The sequence below is a fragment of the Ahaetulla prasina genome, chromosome 5 (assembly GCF_028640845.1).
Source record: "Ahaetulla prasina isolate Xishuangbanna chromosome 5, ASM2864084v1, whole genome shotgun sequence".
NCBI classification, from domain to species: Eukaryota; Metazoa; Chordata; class Lepidosauria; order Squamata; family Colubridae; genus Ahaetulla; species Ahaetulla prasina.
The window spans coordinates 39,890,038-39,910,585 of record NC_080543.1 but is presented as its reverse complement, the minus strand read 5'-3'; the positions used below and the strand labels follow the sequence as shown (position 1 = coordinate 39,910,585).

Here is a 20,548-nt window from a genome sequence, read left to right as displayed (position 1 = left end):
TTGTATTAAATTGTTAAAAACGAACAATTGTAACTAAGTGTTTCCATCAGAAGCTGAATGAAAAAATATAATTCAAATATTTCAAATTATGACAAATTCTGCATCTGGGATTCTGTCAGAATCTGGGACATATTGGCCAAAGTTAGTATAAAATGAGAAATATTAATAAAGATTAACTACAGTAGCTATACTATAGGGAAAATTCATTTTTCTGTTCCACCAGTTTGAAGTATTACCCATTTTTGCAAATCCTCCAGAGCATCTAAATGAATTTTCTTTAAGCAGCATCCGCCAAGTATGGTGTTAAAATTTCTAGCTAAGGAAAAAACTGCCTTAGAATTCAACAAATATGATGAGCACCAGTATGATTCTGGACCTTACTATGGTCAGATTGGAAATGTTATTCTTAGATGATCACCATTAACACCTTTGACAATGTCATATCATGTCTGATATGAAAACATAATTACTGATTGTATTACATGTTAGATCTACATATTCTGGTCTTTGCTGTACAGTACCTTGAAATCCAATCTGTAATGTACTATAAAATGTTTCACATACATGAAAGATGACTTACTCTACCTACCTTTCTTTCCTTATCTTCTTCACTCTTTCTGCTCGCTCTCGTTTCTCTTGCTCTTCAATGGCTTTTTGTTCGGTGATGTCTTTCTGAATTCTTTCATGTAAGGCATCAAAATCTTTTGCTATAGTGTGTAACAGCCAAAGTAAACCTTTCTTTATTGATTTGTCAATTTTTCTTCCATAGCCCACAATAGCAGAACAAGGCTCCTATAACCAACGGAAAAATCAGCACTACCTCATATTGTTACATCAATATGTAATTGAACAATGTTATTGTTACTCACTGACAATTTCTGAAAATGACTGTGCAGCACACTTATTAATGATAACTTGCTCATCTTTTGATCCATCCAATTATTCCATCTCACCTCTTAATACGCAGCTTTCCAGAGGGATATAGATTCAGATTTGCCTATATGCTCTGAAAATTACTTTTCAAAAACTGTTGCTGCTCCCAATAAATTCCCACAAGAATTTCTTCTCTTCAAATTCTAACTTTTTAAGACAAGAATGATTAAATCAAAATTTTATTTTTCAAGAATGAAACAAATATTCTGCCACAAAACGTTACACTCTGCAGTAGTCCATCTCTGAAATCTTCCTTTTGGTTATTTCATTCTATTCCTTCTTGGCCTACTTCTGCAGATATTTAGCATCCTGTATCCACTGAACTAGCTAGAGGAGTGATGACGAATCTTTTCTTCCTTGGGTGCCGAAAGCGCGCGTGCATGTGTGGCAGCACATGTGTGTGCCCACACCCATAATGCAATGTCCCCCATAGGCCCCACCCCCACACATGCGACCCCTGTGCACCCCCACTGCGTGTGCCCCATTTTGGTGCTAGCAGGCCTTCCTGAAGCCTCCTGGGACCAAAAATGGGTCACGGGGGGAGCACTGCGCCCCTCTATACCCCATTTTTGTGTCAGGCCTTCCTGAAGCCTCCTGGGACCAAAAACAGGGCACGGGCAGGCACTGCAGCCCCCACCCTGCACACACAACCCCGACCGCCCCCCCCCGACGCATATGCACACTTCTCCCAGCAGAGACCCGAAAATCAGCTGGCCGGGATAGGCATGCAGGCACATGTGGGGGAACTGACCTGGGCGTAAGCTGGCGTGCCTGCAGAGATGGCTCCATGTGCCACCTGTGACATGTGTGCCATAGGTTTGCCATCATGGAGCTAGAGTATCTACTTTGTATCTCCATAAGTCTCCCTATTCCTTCACCCATCTCTCTCTCTCCCCCCCTCCCTTCCTCCAGAGAGAGAGAGAGATTAGATAGATGATAGATAGATAGATAGATAGATAGATAGATAGATAGATAGATAGATAGATAGATAGATAGATAGATACTGGTAGATATAAAAGCTTTGTCTATTGTATTTCATTACTGCCAGATTCAACAAAAGTGCAACATTGGTACTTTACAATAATAAAAAAAGCAAGTGTATTAAGTGCATTCTTGAGCATTCTGATTCTTCCTTGGTTTTTAGCAGTATGCTTTCTGCCATCGTAACTCATTTAGTTTTCATATTAATCTAACTGAATAGAATGTATATTTAGAACTGAAATGAACATTTTAAATTACATAAATAAACTGAAAGAAGACCAAATTACAATATCATTTATTAAACTGGATGTATCTGCAAATCTCAATTCTGCAATAAAACAAACTTTGAAAATAACTACAATCTGTAATTTATTTGTTGATTATTCATTCATTCATTCAAATATTAGCTATTTCAACTGTTGAAGCAGCTCAAGTTAATACTTCAATTTACATGCTGCTCTATTTTCAGAAAGCCTGCTCCATTTTTAGAAACTCCAGTTTAAAATTATTAAAGTAATATTAAAAACAAAACAAAACAATCAATATAACTGTATTCTATCAATCCCATATATCACTACTGACAGAATAGTATAATCGACATCTGCATCTTTCAAGAATACCATGTGGAAAAAAGGGCTTAAGAGAAACCAATCATAGATTCAAGGGATATTTGGGAGGGCTTGCACTGTAAAATTCAGTTGTACCTTGCATACCTACACCTATAATTTCAACACAAGTGAAATGACATTTGATGCTCATAGAAAACATTCATATAGGGAAGGAACATTTGTATGGAAAATGTTAGCAGGCCAATCAAGAACAATCTTCCTTCCCCTGTCAATGTATGAAAGTTTTCATTGTACAGGTAGTCCTTGACAGTTCATTTAGTGACTGAAGTTACAATGGCACTGTAGGACCTTTTTTCATACGTACGACCGTTGCAGCAACCCCATGGTCACGTGATCAAAACTCAGATGCTTGACAGCAGCTTCATATTTATGATGGTTGCATTATCTCAGAGTCATGATCACCTTTTGTGGTCTTCTGACAAGCAAAGTCAATGGGAAAACCAAATTCACTTAACATTAGTAATTTAACAACTGCAGTGATTCACTTGACATATGTGACAAGAAAAATTGTAAACTGGGCCAAAACCCACCTAACAATTTTCTCACTTAGCAACATAAATGTTGGGCTCAATTTGGTCGTAAGTCAAGGACTATCTGTATTAGTGAATTGTAGAAAATATAATTGTTAACAGAAACCTGTATTTCCATAGCATGTTGTTGCTGTTGTTGTTATGGTCTTTCAAATCAATCATAGCTCCTAGTGATTACATGGGTATTTCCATGCAATTTTTTGATAACTTATGGGAAGCTGTGGTTCCATAACAGACCAGACAATTTTTAAAAGGCCGAACTGATTAGCCTTCTCAGTTTAGGAACCAACAATACAGATAGTAGTACCTGAATATTATGCTTCAGGAAATTAAATGCTTTCAAAAAAAATAAACTGATATTACAGAGGCTGATATTCCATTAACCACTTTTCTGAGAAATGACATTCTGAAATTTGCTTATCATCCAGGTAATAAGCAAAAAAATCATCTTCCTCATGGCCGTCACTAATCAGTCATAAAGAGGCATATGATATAGAGAAAAATAAAGTGATAGAATTGCATAATTTTAATTTCAAAATTCTGCCAAGCAACATGTCTAAGGAAATTAATCTTATTTAAAATGCACTTACAATCTGACAGAGGCATTTGTGCTCATTGACAAGCTTTTCAAGAGATAAATATTCAATCACATCTGCTTCTGCCAAGGCACCTTCTTTGTCTTGTTTATTTGCTAATCTAAGGGGGGAAAAGATCAAATAAAAATATGGTAATGCTACCTACCGTGGTTAAGTCAATGCAAATCAATATGGATAAGCAGAATCTATACAAATAATAGGAAAGACACAAAACATTGTTCTATAGCCAAACATAAATATTGCTGTTGCCTATTTATTAACAGTTTCTTCTCAGTGGAATAAAACAATTGGTTAATTTATTTTCTCATTACTCTTAAAATGTCAGAAAGCCTATATCTTGATCGAACCCATCCTGGGTGAACTGAACTCAAATAATTTTCTGTAGAAGGCAGTTAAAGCTTTATTTTCCTATTATACTTTCTAGAAACCACACCTCCTGAAAATGCTGCCCTTTTTAGAATAATCCTCTGAAAAGCAAATATATGCGGGAAATCATATTGGAAAGTCTTTTATGTGAAAACACCAAAGTCTGACTCTAATGATCATATGATGACAATAGGATTACAATGTTATGTTGTAAGAAAGCAACCTTATGAGCTTTTTATGGGAGGAAGTTTCACTGGGTTCACTTCACTTCAAAATAAATAGCCTTAGAAGTATTTGTGTACTGTATACAGTATCTTGCTTCATAACATAACTATGTCAAAGTAAAATATTTTGATATCAAAAGTTAAATTCAAAAGAAAAACCATAAATGATTGTTCTTGCAAGTTTGAAATTTGCAAACTGTTATTAGAAGCAGCTGTAAAGTTTACAAAAAGTCCTGTACTTGTAATGGATGGACTTTTCCAGGTTTGTGATCTACCTGTTTGATATGGTTCCGAGCTGCCCTTATTTACAGACAGGTTGGTAACTCAATGGAGAAGATAAACATGATTTAAAATATAGAAAAGCCTATACACAATGTAGTTGATAAAATTGTTCTTCCTATATTTGTTCTTCCAAGGAAAAATATCAATTTTCATTAGTCACAGCAACGTTATTAAAAAGTTCAGGAAATTATTTCCATTTCTTAGAGATGAACTACAAACCAGCACATTTAGGCAAACATTCTTCCCACTTGTGGGTTGAAAATGTCTGGATAAACAGTACTGACAAGAACTGTATTAAAACCTTTGATTTGGAACCAAGAGCATGCTTAGTAAAAAGAAAATGCTCTCCTTGTACTTCATTTATTTTGTTAAGTTTCTCTAAAATAGCCTTCCTCAACTCAGTGCTTTTTCCAAATATGTTGGACCACAAATGGAGAATACCATGATGTAGAATAGTGCCAAGAAGCATTGCATAAGAAAAGTGAAATTATACTTAGAGATACATACACAACAGAAGAGAAGCAGCTTCTCTAATTTTTTTTTCCTAAACATAGGTTTGCAAATTTACCTATTTTAGCATCAGACAACTGTTATACCAGAATCATACAAGGGAGCTAAGTATAGTATGCACTGTTCTTCCCCCAGTTGATCTGTATAATTACTCCATGAAGTGTACTGGGCTGAGAGTACAAGTCCAAATTATTCAGAAAGCTTAATGTCAAAGAGGTACTTTAGAGAGAGAGAGAGAGAGACAGAAAGAGAGACAGAGGAACAAAAACCTAGATTTGTCCACTTCAATGATTTTCACAACTGTTTTATTTTCCTCATTAATTTTAATAATGGTTCAATAATGGAATTTATATATGGAGTTCAACACCATATAAGAATTGCTCTTCCCCTCCACCACCACTTTATATATTGGATGAATGAATAAAATGTTTTCTGTTGTCATGTATTGGTTCAGCTATATAATAATAATTTGAAAATACCAACAGATAGCAAAATGGGTAAAACCTAGTTTGCAAATAGACCAAATCCATAATTCTCTTCAATTCTCAGCAATAATTTCGAAGATGTTTTTGTCTGTTAACAATATATTCCTTTCATTAAAAAAATAAACCCCTTTTTTATTGTTTAAACTGATAGTTTATATCAAAATTGCAAAAGAATAAGTTAACAACTACTAATAAAACATTACTAAAACGTAAGCAAACTTTTGGTAATACATTCTCCCCTTCCTCAATGTTTTCCTAGTTTTCATTATAAGTATTTGATGTTCAGGGATTTCATTTTTAGGAAAGCACTAGTATTAAGCAACAGGTATTTTCACTGTAAGCTGGAAATTACAGTAAGGAGAATGTTACACAAAACACTTCCTGGTATTGGTTCATTAGAATAAAATGGCCCGCCTTGGAAGAAAGGTTATACAGTATCTGTAACAGGCAGAACCAGATTCTCTAGGAGTAAAGTAACTAATTTGCTTTTCTACTACAGGGCAATATAACCAACTAAGACTCTCTCAATCCATGGTTTTTCAAGGCACACTTCCTAAGTAATTAAGTTCTAGAGAGATTAAGCAAGCAGAAACTTTTAAAACGGGAATCACATTCCAGATCTATTAAATATGCACACATGGATAATCCAAGTGTCATATCCTTAAGTACAAAACAATACTGAAAAACAGGATTTTTAAAAGGAAGAAGGTAAGTGTATTCTGTTTATCATATACCAAATAATCTTAATTAAAAATATGTAATATTTAAAGTGTGTAAAATAGTGTTTGTCTTCTGCTAAGTACGAGTTTATTTCTGTTGTACATGTTTGAAGAAATATATCACTTTAATATAGAAATGCTAATTTGTTAAAAAGTATTTAATGCATTAAATGTAATTTCTTTTGAAAGCATGCCAGGAAATACATTTTTCTTTCGCACAAATTCCTTTTTTAAAACTGGGTTACTGAAAAATAAAGGTAGAATAGAGTTTGTGGTCTGGACAATGGATTGACTGACACTCTCATAGACCACAGAGAGATTTTGTTGTGAGGTTAACAACATCACACACAACACTAAGTGAACAATTGTGTGTGTCTGTGTGTGAACATAAATCACGTTTTGATTTGGGAATAATAATGTTTATTACACATGTTTGAAAATAAATTAAAGAAACAGAAAATATCCTGTACTAAGACAATGTTTAAACATTGTAGTTGAGGAACTTCAGCATTTTTATTTCAGGTATCATGAGAAGGGGAGTGTATGTGTACATTTGCTAGCAATGACATCATCTGCTGTGCATGAAAATACTGAATATAGAAATTCAGCAGTTCAGTTCAGCTATAACAAAGGATTCTAAGAGTGTTAACATGCAAATTTACTTTAGAATCCCCATAATTCTGAATTATGTATATTATCTGAACAAAATTTATTAAAGAATATTATTACTTCTTCTGTTAAGATATATTTTCATCAGCATGCTGCTACCTAAATATAGTGCAATGCATTATTACCCCTCCTTTGCTTATACAAATGTAAAAACTATTTTGAAATTGGTTGTGGATTATTTTGGTATAAATTTCATCTAAGGCAGCACAAAGAAATTAATAACAAGTTTATTGTTGCACTTTGATTTTTGTGTTAATATGCATGAGTTTAAAACTTTTGATTTTAGAAAGTTTCCTTAGATTGAGTTGTGAATCCCATCAAGCCAGCCAAAGAACCTTGGTACATTATTTAAGAATTATACTATTTAGAGTATTCACTCTTATTTAGATAAGTCACATTTGACCCAGACCCAGTTTGATGTAATGGTTGAGGGTGCTAGCCTAGAAACCAGAAGACTTTGAGTTCTAGTTCTGTCTTAGGGATGAAAGCCAACTAGGTGACCTTGGACCAGTCACTCTTTCTCTGCCCAACCCACCTCACATGGTTGTTGCTGTTGAGAAAATAGGGCAAGGAAAGAATATTATATAAGTTCCCCACCTCGAGATATTTTTAAAAAATAATAAAGGCAGGATAAAAATAAATTATAGTTTACAAATGATCTCTCTTTGGCTTTACCATCAACATGTGTAAATAGTTAAAATAGCGGGGAAGGGAGAATCCATACAATAAATTTAGCCTGAAGAATTTACAATTATTGCTCTAACATTCCCATAATAGTATTTTCCCAATAGTATTTATCACAAGAAATGGAGGAAACAAGTTGTTTCTAATGTCATATTTCTGCTTTTTTTTTTCTTCATTGAAGTGTAGTTGAATGGGGATACTGTAAATAATTTTAGATTTCCCTAGAATGTAGTTTGGAAAAAATCATTTTGCATAAACACTGCACAGTTTAACTTTTTTTGGAGTACTTTCAACCAGAAATTACCTCACTTTGCTTCTGTAATGCTTTGTAAGATTCTCATCATTAATGGTTTACTCAATTGCTGAGGTCTCTGCGGCAGTGCTATCCAAGATATTGTAATGTTTATTATTTATTTATTTATTTATTTATTTATTTATTATATTTGTATACCGCCCATCTCCCGAAGGACTCAGGGCGGTTCACAGTCAAAAACAACAGAAAAACATATAATACATAAAAAGCTAAAAGAATAGACAGTTAAATTCAATTGATGCTCTAACTTTTAAATACAAATTTAAAACCTCATTTAAACCCTTTTTTTTTAAAATCCCAAGTTTAAAACTACGTTCAAGCTAGTCCTGCTCTTCGAAACAGCAGCGTCTTCAGCTCGCGGCGGAAGGACTTGAGATCGGGGAGTTGACGAAGCCCCAGAGGAAGCTCGTTCCAGAGGGTAGGGGCCCCCACAGAGAAGGCCCTCCCCCTAGAGGTCGCCAGCCGACATTGTTTAGCTGACGGTATCCGGAGGAGGCCCTCTCTGGTCGATGAGAGGCTAATGGTGGCAGTAGGCGGTCCCGTAAATATCCCGGTCCTAGGCCATGGAGCATTTTAAAGGTGATAACAAGTACCTTGAAGTGAACCCGGAAGACCACTGGGAGCCAGTGCAGATTACGCAGGAGGGGTGTCACATGGGAGCCAAAAGGTGCTCCCTCTATCACCCGCGCAGCCGCATTCTGGACCAGTTGGAGTCTCCGGGTACCCTTCAAGGGGAGCCCCATGTAGAGAGCATTACAGTAGTCCAGGCGGGATGTAACCAGGGCATGAGCAACTGTGCATAAGGCAGCCCGATCCAGAAAGGAACGTAACTGGCGTATCAGGCGAACCTGATGAAAAGCTCCCCTGGTGACGGCTATCATATGATCTTCAAAAGACAGCCGTGCATCCAGGAGGACGCCCAGATTACAAGCCCTTTCCGTGGGGGCCAATAGTTCGCCCCCAATGGTCAGTGATGGAATTAGTTGACTGTACCGGGCCGCCGGCATCCACAGCCACTCGGTCTTGGTGGGATTAAGTCTGAGTCTGTTCCTCCCCATCCAAACCCGTACGGCCTCCAGGCACTGGGACATCATTTCAACAGCCTCATTGGGGTGGTTAGGGGTGGAAATATAGAGCTGGGTATCATCAGCGTATAGATGACAACTCACCCCAATACCACGGATGATCTCACCCAGTGGCTTCATATAGATGTTGAACAGAAGAGGCGAGAGAACCGACCCCTGAGGCACCCCACATAAGAGGCACCTTGGGGTTGATCTCTGTCCCCCCGTCAACACCGTCTGCGACCGGTCGGAGAGGTAGGAGGAGAACCACCGATGAACAGTGCCCCTCACTCCAAGTCCCTCGAGTCGGCGCAGCAGGATACCATGATCGATGGTATCAAAAGCCGCTGAGAGATCTAATTATGTACAGGTAGTCTTCAATTTACAAGAGTTAATTTAGTGACCCCTCAGTTACACTGGCACTGAAAAAAGTGACTTACAACTGTTTTTCACCCTTACGTCTGTTGCAGCATCCCCCACGGTCATGTGATCAAAACTCAGATGCTTGCCAACTGGTTCATATTTATGACACTTGTGGTGTCCCAGGATCATGCAATCACCTTTTGCGGCCTTCTGACAAGCAAAGTCAACAGGGGCGCCGTTACTAGTTTAACAACTGCAATGATCCACTTAGCAACCATATGGCAAAAAAGGCAAAAAATGGGTCAAAAACTCACTTAACAAAATAGCAAAATAAATTTTGCGCTCAATTGTGGACATAAATTGAGTATTACATGTAATGGAAAAATATTGCATTTGCCTTTTGAATGTACAGCATAAAGTCATCAGGAACAGCAGACAAAATATTTATACAGAAACGACCCCACCAAACCTGGCAATGGGAATTCATAGATAGTATTTTTAATATTACTCAACAAATATCACATTACAATTTTACTTTTTGAAAGATTCTTACTTTCTTACATTAATATACATAGGTAGCATTAATATACATAGGTCACAGATCTATGTTGATACATAGATACAGTACTCAGGTTTGTTGTTGCAGCTTGATCTAGATTGTTCTAGTTTCATTATAAGCCATTGTATAAAATAACTCCACCTCATTTCTTAACCATGCTGTCTTTTTCTGAGAGTGTTAATTTAATTATCTCCACCTTGTATCATTGGGATCATACATAGTATTTGCAATAAACATCAACAAGAACTTTCCAAATAAAAAGTTGTGGAAAGAAAAATATTTGGGCTAACTCAGGCAGAACATCCTTGGATATTTTTCTCTTCTTTTAGAGTACATAACCTAAGGGCAACAACGTACGTAGGAACAATGAGATACTCAAAGCTTCAGCTCTGGACATCATAGTCCCTCTAGAAGTTGCTGCAAAATTGTATTGATATTTTTTACATGAAAAGCAGATTAAATTATAAATAAATTCTAATTGAATGTGACAGTAAACAAAAATGATGGGAGACTGTTAAATTAAATTTAGTGTGTTTCACCCACCACCTACATTTTCTCTTCTTACTGTTTGGGTATTCAGACCCCACTATGTCATTCAAAACCCAAGGTAATTTTTGGTCCAAATTATTTATACATTTCTGATCTACCATATATACTGCTTAGAGGAAATAATTGTGTAAGAAAAAAGAAAAATATGCAGTATTATTCCAGAAAGGACTATTTAGTTATCACACATACAAAAAACCCTTTTCAAGACCATTTTAATGGCAAAAAAAAAAAAACCCACAAAAAGCAAAGAAGCATTTATAATTTGCCCTTCCATTACAAAGCAATATACTATAGAATTAAACATAAATAGTACCTTTAAAATAAGTAAGTGTACTTACTTTCTTGCTAGCATGAAATAGCACAGGAAAAAAAAGATTTATTAAAAAATGGGAGCTTGAAGGGTACTTAGGATATTGATGGCATATTGGTTTATTCTTTTTTGCCATTTTACTCCAAAAAACTGTTGATTCCTTACATTAATGCTAAAGTTTGGGGGGGGGGCGGTGTATAAATTTATAAAAGTAGTTCTCATTTAATTATCTTGGACAGGATCATTTGCAGTTACAATAGTAATGAAAAAGTACCATATTTTTCAGAGTATAAGACGCACCGAAGTGTAAGACGCACCTTAGTTTTTGGGGAGGAAAATAAGAAAAAAGCTGATTGGCAGGTGGATGGGCCTCCAGAAATACTCCCAATCACCTGTTCCCAGAGGTGAATTTTAGCAACAGGTTTGTTGGTTGTGAGCTCTGTGAACTCTGTACCTTGCTTTTTTTTCTGCCTCTGAAAGCTTCAGAAACAGAACTTCAGAAAAAAGCCTCTGAAACTTCCTTTCAGAAGCTTTTTTTCTGAAGCTCTGTTTCTGAGGATTTTTTTCTGAAGCTCTGTTTGGAGGATTTTTTTCTGAAGCTTTTTTTCTGATGCTTTTTTTAGCCTCTGAAACCTCCGTTTGAGAGGCTGGGCGAGGCTACATTCGGAGTATAAGATGCACCCAGATTTTCACCCTCTTTTTTGGGGGGGAAAGGTGCGTCTTATACTCCAAAAAATACGGTAACTTTGTAATCAATATCAATATTTACAATCTTCATAGCATCTCTTGCTCTCCCCCCTCTGTGTGTGTGTGTGTGTGTGTTCACCACTACGTTCACTTAGTACCTTTTGCCATGTTTTTTTCTCCTCCCTCCGCTCCCAAAGTAGAGATCTTGCTTTAAAAAAGCCATCTCTTGCTGAGCTGCTTTTCTTCAGAGCATGCCCTGAAGAAAAACAGGGCACTTCAGAGCAAGTGCTAATTGCAAGGTAAAAAGCTCAAATGAGTTGATTAGAACCCGCTGCAGACTGGCTGCTGCTGCCTGAAATTGACAAGACCCTAATCAGTTATACACTGAAGGCTTTTGTTTGCCTCACAACTACAATAGGAAAACAACTGGTGTTAACTCTTTCTTTACAATGTATATCTGCTTACCTCCTTCGTTTCCAATGAATATAAGTACAAACATCAATTCTTTTTTTGCTAACTATCCCAGCACTGGGGGAGCATACCAAAGGGTGGAGAAGTAGGGGAAAGAGCTACAATATTTGGACTTTTATCTGGCTTCCTCAAGAGTTTTGGAAACCCTCCTCACTGTTTGGATTCCCCCAGATTTTTGGAGTCATATATTTCTGATGCTGTAAAGCAAAACAAACTGAAATAAAATTGTAAGCACAGTTGCAATCACATTATTTTTACTAAAAATCATTTCTCTTAATGACTGAGTTGCTGGTCACAACTGTAGTTGTTAAACAAAGACAATCGGTAAAAAGTTATGTTGGACTTATACTGTTGGATCTCTGAACACCCAGAGACACTTTGCTCTAGCAGTACACTTTCCATGGCACTCTGCCACTGGTGGTAACCTGGAACTAATGCTAAGTTTGCCATTTGACAATGAAGTGTCATTTGAGATATCAACCGACTTCCATTGGGAAAGACAGAGATTTCTGGGAAATGCTTCCTACCACATTCTAGGGAAGCAATATTATCTATTGTGGTGGAAATGGAAGCAGTAGTGCAGTTGTTTAAACAGTTTAAACAGTGATGTTTTAAGTATGTGATCATCAGGAGTCTTTCTAGTATTGATCGTTCCAGGACTAATTAATTTTTGCAAGAATCGCTTTACTCCTTCAGTAAGGAAATCTGTCCTTTCTTTCTATCCAAAAAAGTGTTCCACTATTGCAACCTGCACAGTGGAGTCAACTATTTATTTTGATAACTGGGAAACTAAGTTTTTGACAGTTTGGGAGTACTGAATGCATTTTTTCTCTCCCTTTAGTGGAAAGGAGAATAAACAGATATGAATAGATGTGTGCCTTCTTCAATTTGCAGTGGGCCTCTACGGCTACCATCATCTAAATCAAACTCAAGGCCCGGAGGCCAGATCTAGCCCGTGGGGTGCTTAGATCTGGCCCCTGAGGCTGCCCTGGAAACAGTAATGGACTGGCCCATGGTGCCTCTGCCAGTGAAAATGAAGCTGGCAAGGACCACGGGCAGCCCTCCAAGTTCCGTTTTTGCTGGCAGAGCACTTGGGCCACCACAGGCATCCCGAACACAAGTGATGTGAGAATTGAAAATAAAAAGAAAAAAAATGGTGAAATGATGAAATCAGAAAAGGACTTGATGGCGATGTGGCTACAATACTCATAATAAGCTCTCCTTAAAAGCTTTCATTTTATCTGCATTTTAATTCACTTATTTTTAAATTATTTGATTTTTCTTAATGATCATTAAAATAATATGCTACTGGAGCTTATTTTATATAAAATAAAATAAGAAGTGACAGCAGATGAAAATAAGGGCATATGGATATGAAGTTTTTTGCAGAGCCTTTGTACTGGAGCAACACAGGGCTAGATCAAGGCACAACCTCTTTTTCTCTTTCAGGAAAGAAGTTAAAGTATTTATTTCTAGAATGTATGGAACTGCTTTTCAGGTCTTTGGATAAAAACGAGAAAGGTGCTATGAACATAGGCATAGCATCTGTTTCTAATAACTAACTGACCTGGAACTGCAGAGAAAAGCTTGATTCCAATAACAAATACATCACTTTAAAAAGCTGTAAATAAGTACAATATTTGCAGTTCACCCATTCTGAAAAACTCTATAGACCTCATATACGTGTATTAAAATACTAGTTTATATGTTGATCATCTTAATCTGCCAAAAATGGACAAAATGCAGGAAAAAAGTAACATACCAGTATTAAGATGTGAAAAATAGTGTGTATTTCATGGATACAAATTGTCTGCTACCCTATGTGGCAAATTTCTGCAACTTTTATTTTCTCTAATATGATTGTGGATTAATAAATGCTAATGAAAGTGATTTTAATTCTTAGGTATACACTGCTGCCTTGGGTTTAATACTTCTGAACCTTAATATATTCAACAGAAGATGAAAGACCGCCTTCAAGAGCTTAAACTGAGAGCAAAGGAACAACAATTATTTGAAGAGAACAATCATGTTGTTAATGCTATTAGAGAGGAACAAGGAGAATTTGAACAAGCAGCTGTTATTTTTGAAAAGGAACCCATAACTGAAAGGTACTTGCATGAAATACAACAACTTCATAATGACATTAATCGTTTGGCACTGGATGTTCAAAAGTTTAGTCGGCAGCAGAAAAGTTTGATGGCTTCCATGAGAAGATTCAGTGTGCTTAAAAAAGAGTGCAGCAATACAAAAGCAATTAAAGCACAAGCAGAGCACATTAATAAGGGCTTGGATGATCTTTCAAAAATAGTGAAGAGGGAAGAAAAAGAACATAGCTCATCACCTGCCCTTAGAAGAGTCCTCGGTTCTCAGCGTGCAGTTCTATTCCATCGTTTCCAAAATATAATGATTATGTACAATAATGCCATAACAACCAAACAAGAAAAATGTAAGGATTTCATTATGCGTCAGTTGGAAGTGGCAGGAAAAGAAGTATCAGAGGAAGAACTAAATAATATGGTTGAACAAGGGAAATGGGAAATCTTCAATGAAAATCTGCTCACAGAGGTCAAGATTACTAAAACCCAGTTATCTGAAATTGAACAAAGACACCGAGAACTGGTCAGTCTGGAAAATCAAGTGAAAGACTTAAAAAGCCTTTTTTTCCAAATCTCACTTTTGGTAGACGAACAAGGTGAAATGATCAACAGCATTGAAATGGAAATAATTAATACTCAGGATTATGTCCAAATGTCAAGAGAAAAGTTCAGGCTGGCAGCTAAGTATCGAAAAAAGAATCCATGCAAAGCACTGTGCTGTTGGTGCTGCTCCTGTTGCAAATGATTTGTCCTCTGGGCAATTAAAGCTGAAGAGCTGATCCATAAAATACTGAATAGGACTAAATGGAAAGTGGATTTGCTATACTACTAAGAATATGTATATTTTTTCACATGATATTTGTTTTCCTTAGTTACATGTTTCTAATGCAGAATTTGTTGAAGAATTTCAGAAGAATTCACTACACCTTGAAAATAAAAAAGGGATCAAATGCAAGGATCTTGCCAATGTTCACAATGTACCATTATACCTTGGTAGCTGAGTAATTCCGTGTTACAACTGTGAAGAGGGGAATAGTCTTGTCCTTTCTACATGTTTTAAAAACATGAATGTGACACAAAGGAGGAATATTATCAATTCATTATGATGTTACAGGTACCAGTGAAGCATCTGTTTGAGAAAAAGGCACAACGATACTGTCATATTTAATTTTAACCAAGTTCCTTGGAATTAAATGCATCTTCCTAGCAATTTTGTTGAAGTAGTTTGGATAAAGAAAAACTGCAACCCTACTGTAACTTAAGTTACGGTGTACAGGAAGTCTTCATCTTACATCCATTTGTTCAGCAATTGTTCAAATTTATGTCCTCCAACCTCCAGCCATCTCAGTACCCCTGAGGTCATGTGTTTACAATCCAAGCAGGCACTTGGATGTCCGGCTCATGACTATATGTCATGTGGTCACATTTTTGACCTTCCTTGCTAGTTTCCCGCAAGCAATATCAATGGGAAAGCTGGCAGAGAAGATTGCAAGTCACTCCAGTAAGATCCTCCACCTGCATCTATGCGGCACACTCTAAGATCTTCCTGCAGTCATAAAGGGCTATGTCCTGTGACATAGTGATGGCAATTTCAGTTGCAATCATAACCCAAGACCTGCAGGTCATTAATGCAGGAGCGCAATGAGAGGCTGGGGGAAGTTGGAGGTGTCTTGAGAGATCCAGCATAAGCTCAGCATGAATTGAGGGAGGCACAATGGGGCTTCAGTGCAAGCTACATTTGAGTTGGGGGAGGTTGGGCAGCGCTTAGGAAGCCCAGTGTAGGCTACAAATGAGCTGGAGGATGAGGGGATAATGGCAAAGGCTGCATATGTGCAGGGTGGCTTACACAAGTGACTTGCTAACTTTCCTGCTGCATTCCTCATCGTTTTGCTTGTCAGAACCTGCCGTGAAATATCATAAATGGCAATCACACGACTATAGATCCCTGTGACATCATAATTGTGAGCCTGGTTCCTTAGCACACAATGGTGACCATGAGACTGTAATTGTGCTGTAACGGCTATGGTAAAAAGCACTGTAGACTTCCCTGGCTATGTATGCCATACACTTTTAAAAAAACTGGTAACGCATGCAAAGGTTTAAAAAATATAAATAATAAGATTAATCTCTCTATCTTTATGTATGCAATAGATTTCAGCAAACTCAGGATTCTTTTACTTTTAAAAATCCTTTCGATTACTGAAAGTCTCCAAATATTTAAAATATATTTTATTATGGTAATATTGAAAAAGACCTCTTTTAAGAAATAATCATTTCCTTGTATTAATGATATTATACTCCTTAAATACCAGCTATTCATTGTAAAAATTAAGCACAACTGTTGAGCACAAACCAAAGCCTTGTATGAATGGTCATGTCATAATTTTTTTTTATTCAGTTTGGAAAATATACTTTGTCTCTAAGTTAGTCACAATAGAATAATCTGGGCAAGCATACAAATATCCCCAAAACAAACCAATAAATGTGTTAATAGTATGTACTAAAAAGGAAGAGGAGAAGAGGAAATTAGGCATAATTACAAGTAGTCTTAAGAAATGACAGGCCACTTAACAACAGTTCATAGTGCCCCCTTGGTCATGCACTTTACGACAGACCACAGGGATCCTGCAGTCCCTCCACCTCTCTTGTCCCCCCCCATCCTGCCCCAATGGGACCTACACATTTGGACCTGCTTCCCAAGCCTCCTGGAAGCAGTCACCATTTTTAGGGCCTCAACAATTTCTTGGCGGCCGCTTTCAGAGCTTTGTGCTCCAATCAGCTGGCCAGCGGAAGGCTGCAAAGCCCTCCTGTCTCTTGCTTGGCTTTGGAAGCTGGCCTTTGCCTGAAAGGCAGCTTCAGGATAAGATTCCCAAAAACCTTTCCCTTGCTTCACCCCCTCCCCCCTCCCCCCAGAAAGCTACATTTCTTCAATATAAAAACAGAAAAAGCTGAAAGGAATGAACTTGCTGATCTTCCCTCCTCACTAAATGCTCTCTCTACTCTCCAATCTCTACACTTTTTAAAAATCTAACCTTGACTCCAGCTAAAGAATAGAGGAAAAAAGTAACCAAGAAAAGAAAATCTTTCTGCAGCTTTCTCTATTGAACTGGGGGGAAAAAGTCATCTCTAAAAGTTGTGCAACGAAATGGAGGATGCTGGGTCCTTGCAAGCTTTAGCTGTCATTCTGAGCTGTAGAGCTTAGGTAGGAGTTAAATGCTAGATTATAGACTGTCCTCTATAGATAGTCATGTGGACAGCTAAAGCTGGTAAAGACCCATTATCCTCCAGTTTGTTGCACAATTTATAGAGATGATTTTTTTTTTAAAGTTTATGGCTGGTCATAACTTTAGGCAGTTCATTTAACATTGCTAAACTCAGTTACAGCCATAACTCAAGACTATCTGTATTCAAGAAGTTCTCTTTTGCAAGGAAGTTAATTTTCATGCTATCAGTCACCTTTGCTGTTGGTTGTCAATCGTATTTCACAAATGCATATTCAGTTTGTACAAAATATTGTTTTTCCTAAAGGCAATTATATATATGTATGTGTGAAACAGTAAAATAAACTACATCAATCCACATGTTAAGAGAAAAGGAAGAAATTGTTTTGTGTTGTGATTACAAGGAATGTAGAAAAATACTGAAACATAGAACTAAAATCAAAACTAAAACTGAAGCCTAAATATTGGTTAAATTAAATCTGGAAAACCATTAGATATTTAAATAGCAAAAGTGAACATGCTTTCCATTTTTCTCTGTAACTAACACTGATAATTATTTCATAGATTTGAAAATTATACCAAGACACTTTTATAAATCTTTTCTTTGGTTTAAAAAGGTTTCTTTTAAAATTAATCCACCTTAAATTCACTACATGCAAGGCAAAGGAGGCTTAACTACTCAAGCATCCCTTCCTTCTAAAAAAACCCAAAAGGAAATTTAATCATGTTTATACACTGATTAAGCACAATACAGTTACAAGTTTAGATAAAATTTTGAAATAGCTACAGATATGGAACTTTGCTCCAAAAACAAAAATAGAATTCTTCAATGGATTACTGCGATGAAACAAAAATATCAATTTTGGGGAAGTATATAATCCAGTTTTAACCTTACGTAAATCAGGTTTGTAACTAGGTTGAAAACAGAACAGAAGAAAACTAGGAAATGTTATTAATAGCACTGAAGACAATTACTATTGTAAATGAGATCCATTTTTATTGTTCTGCAAGATAATTAAAAATGTTAATAATAGCCAAATATACAACTATTACAAACATTACGTTCCTAATTACAGAGTTTATTTGTGTTTCATATGGTTTACTAAGGAAAACACTTTTTAAAAAATGTGACAAAGCTCCAGTCTATTTTCAACTCAGTTTAAGTTTTCATTTTGACCTCAGAATAAACAAACAAATAAAAAAATTGATTAGGGCATATGTTTTTACCATATAGGAACAGAAATCAAGCAAGGATAATTTCCACTTATCCTGGAAATTATCCTGAGTCAGGTTTGCTCAGTTTATAAACCATTAACTATAAAATCTGGAATAAACATTGGAGTAGCTAAATTAATATTTCTTCCCCAACATATCACTTAGAGTAGCTGTTATCTTCACTTGTTTAAATGCCAATTCTTGTTTTGCTTACAATAATTTACAATATATCACCCCTGTCATCACTAAAATCCAAAAATAAATAACCTAGGCTCTTTTTTTTTAATTGAGATTAAGTCACAGATTCCCAATTATGAGACTAAAAGAATGCTGACTTTATACAAGCCATGAATAAAGTCTGAAGAGAGAGGACATTTAAAAGGTAGGAGAATAATTTAAAATTATCCATTCATGACACATTTTGACATTTAAACTTGAAACTTGGCACAAAGATCCTAAAAAAAAATAAAACATGTAATAATCCCTACCAGTTGGAGAAGTTTTTTTGACTCTAAGGTTTGTTTTTGTTCCCCAAATACTCATTTTTTTAAAAAAAAAAAGTATTACTTCCGGCCAATAAAAGTCAATACCAACCAGACAGGTTTGTCAGACCAACACAGCCAATAAAATTCATAGTAAAGTTTTTTTTTTTTCAAATAATACCTTCCTCAGGTTTATGCAACTTTCTAATTTAAAATCATTTGAAGGACCAGTAATGGCAACAGTGTAGTGGAAAGAACGGTGTGCTATTCAGGAAAATTTCTATGTTTAAAGCAAAGGGGTTTTATTTAATTGTGCCTGGGGAAAAAAATTTGGTCTACAGATATATACTAGAAAAATAAGAAAAAAAAAAGATGCTACAATCATACATCTGGTGGCATTTTACTGCAAAACAATTTGTTTCATATAAACTGTGTTTGTCTTTCCCAAATGACACAGATAAGTAATGTGCTGATAGGTGATAGAAATAATCCAAATATTGGCCTATGAAAAATGCTAGCAAGTTCTTGTGATACCGTGTTTTCCCAAAAATAAGACCCTGTCTTATATTTTTTTTGAACCCTGAAATAAGTGCTTGGCCTTATTGCCATGCGCTCAAAAAAGCCCGATTGGGCTTATTATCAGGGGATGTCTTATTTTGGGGGGAAACAGGGTACTATGTGTGATTATTCACAGTTATTTGCTATATTTTCTTCTCTAACACACAATACAACTAGTTTGGTGTACTGCTTAAAGACCAAAAATTGAGAGAACAGAATTTTAGCCTTGCTTTAGAAATAAGCCAATTGGATGACTTTATCACAATATTTCTTTCAGCCCTAGGAACAAGGCAATGACAAATTACTTGTCAAAAAGTTGCCAAGTCATCATGAAAACCTCACCCGTCCAAAAAAATCTTCCACCAAGACGAAGAAATAAATGCAACAATGAACAATGTAAAGTTGTATATAATAATCATAGTCAAAAGCACAAGAAGAAGTTATTTTTAACCAACTGTAAAAGAAATAAAGCTGTGTTCTTTCTATGGTTTGCAGCATAAATAAATTTGAGTGGACATAATTTGAAGGGAGCAGCATAAGAAAAACCAGTTAAGCAAGGCTCAGCATTCATGACGGAATGCTAGATAGAGAGAGAGAAAAAGATAAGGAGCTGCTGAGAAAATAACATAATGTTAGTCTAGGAAAGAGAGGTATGCCTTTTCTGTCATGGCTCTGCTTCATTCCACCTGCTACACTTCACTGTTTTCTTTCAAGCAGACAATATTGCTACTACAACATGTCTTATTTGTAAACATAGCTCTACCTGCTGTTTTTCTAGTACAGTGTAAACAGTTTTTAATCTTTGTATTATAGAAAAATGAGACTTATTTTAACTCAATAGAAAAATTAAGTGTCAGTAAACCTACCATCACATACTTTTTTTCTTTTAGCAATGGTTTGTGAAGTATGTCACAAAATCTGGATTGACGCTTAGTACTAAACTATAATAAGGTAAATCTCAGATTATGATGGTAATCGGAACTGGGATTTCCATTGCTAACAAAGCAATTGTAAAGCACAATGCCATATGGCTGCACTGTTTGGCACTTGCA

General features: G+C 36.2%; 2 protein-coding genes across 7 annotated transcripts in view; one reads left to right on the top strand and one right to left on the bottom strand.

Annotated features, from left to right (window-relative positions):
• The window catches only part of ARL13B (ADP ribosylation factor like GTPase 13B), a 44,448-nt gene that overhangs the window by 14,727 nt on the left and 9,173 nt on the right, over positions 1–20,548 (bottom strand). For all 6 annotated transcript variants that reach the window (XM_058185354.1, XM_058185358.1, XM_058185357.1 and 3 more), the window contains 2 exons: positions 3,664–3,769; positions 590–792 (listed from right to left, as the gene is read on the bottom strand). In XM_058185354.1, coding sequence (XP_058041337.1) covers positions 590–792; positions 3,664–3,769 — 309 coding nt within the window. The remainder of the gene's footprint in view (positions 1–589; positions 793–3,663; positions 3,770–20,548) is intronic.
• STX19 (syntaxin 19) lies at positions 5,722–18,684 on the top strand. The gene is made up of 2 exons (XM_058185360.1): positions 5,722–6,244; positions 13,828–18,684. Exon 2 carries the CDS (start codon positions 13,884–13,886, stop codon positions 14,763–14,765), a length of 882 nt encoding a protein of 293 aa, XP_058041343.1. The 5' UTR covers positions 5,722–6,244; positions 13,828–13,883; the 3' UTR covers positions 14,766–18,684.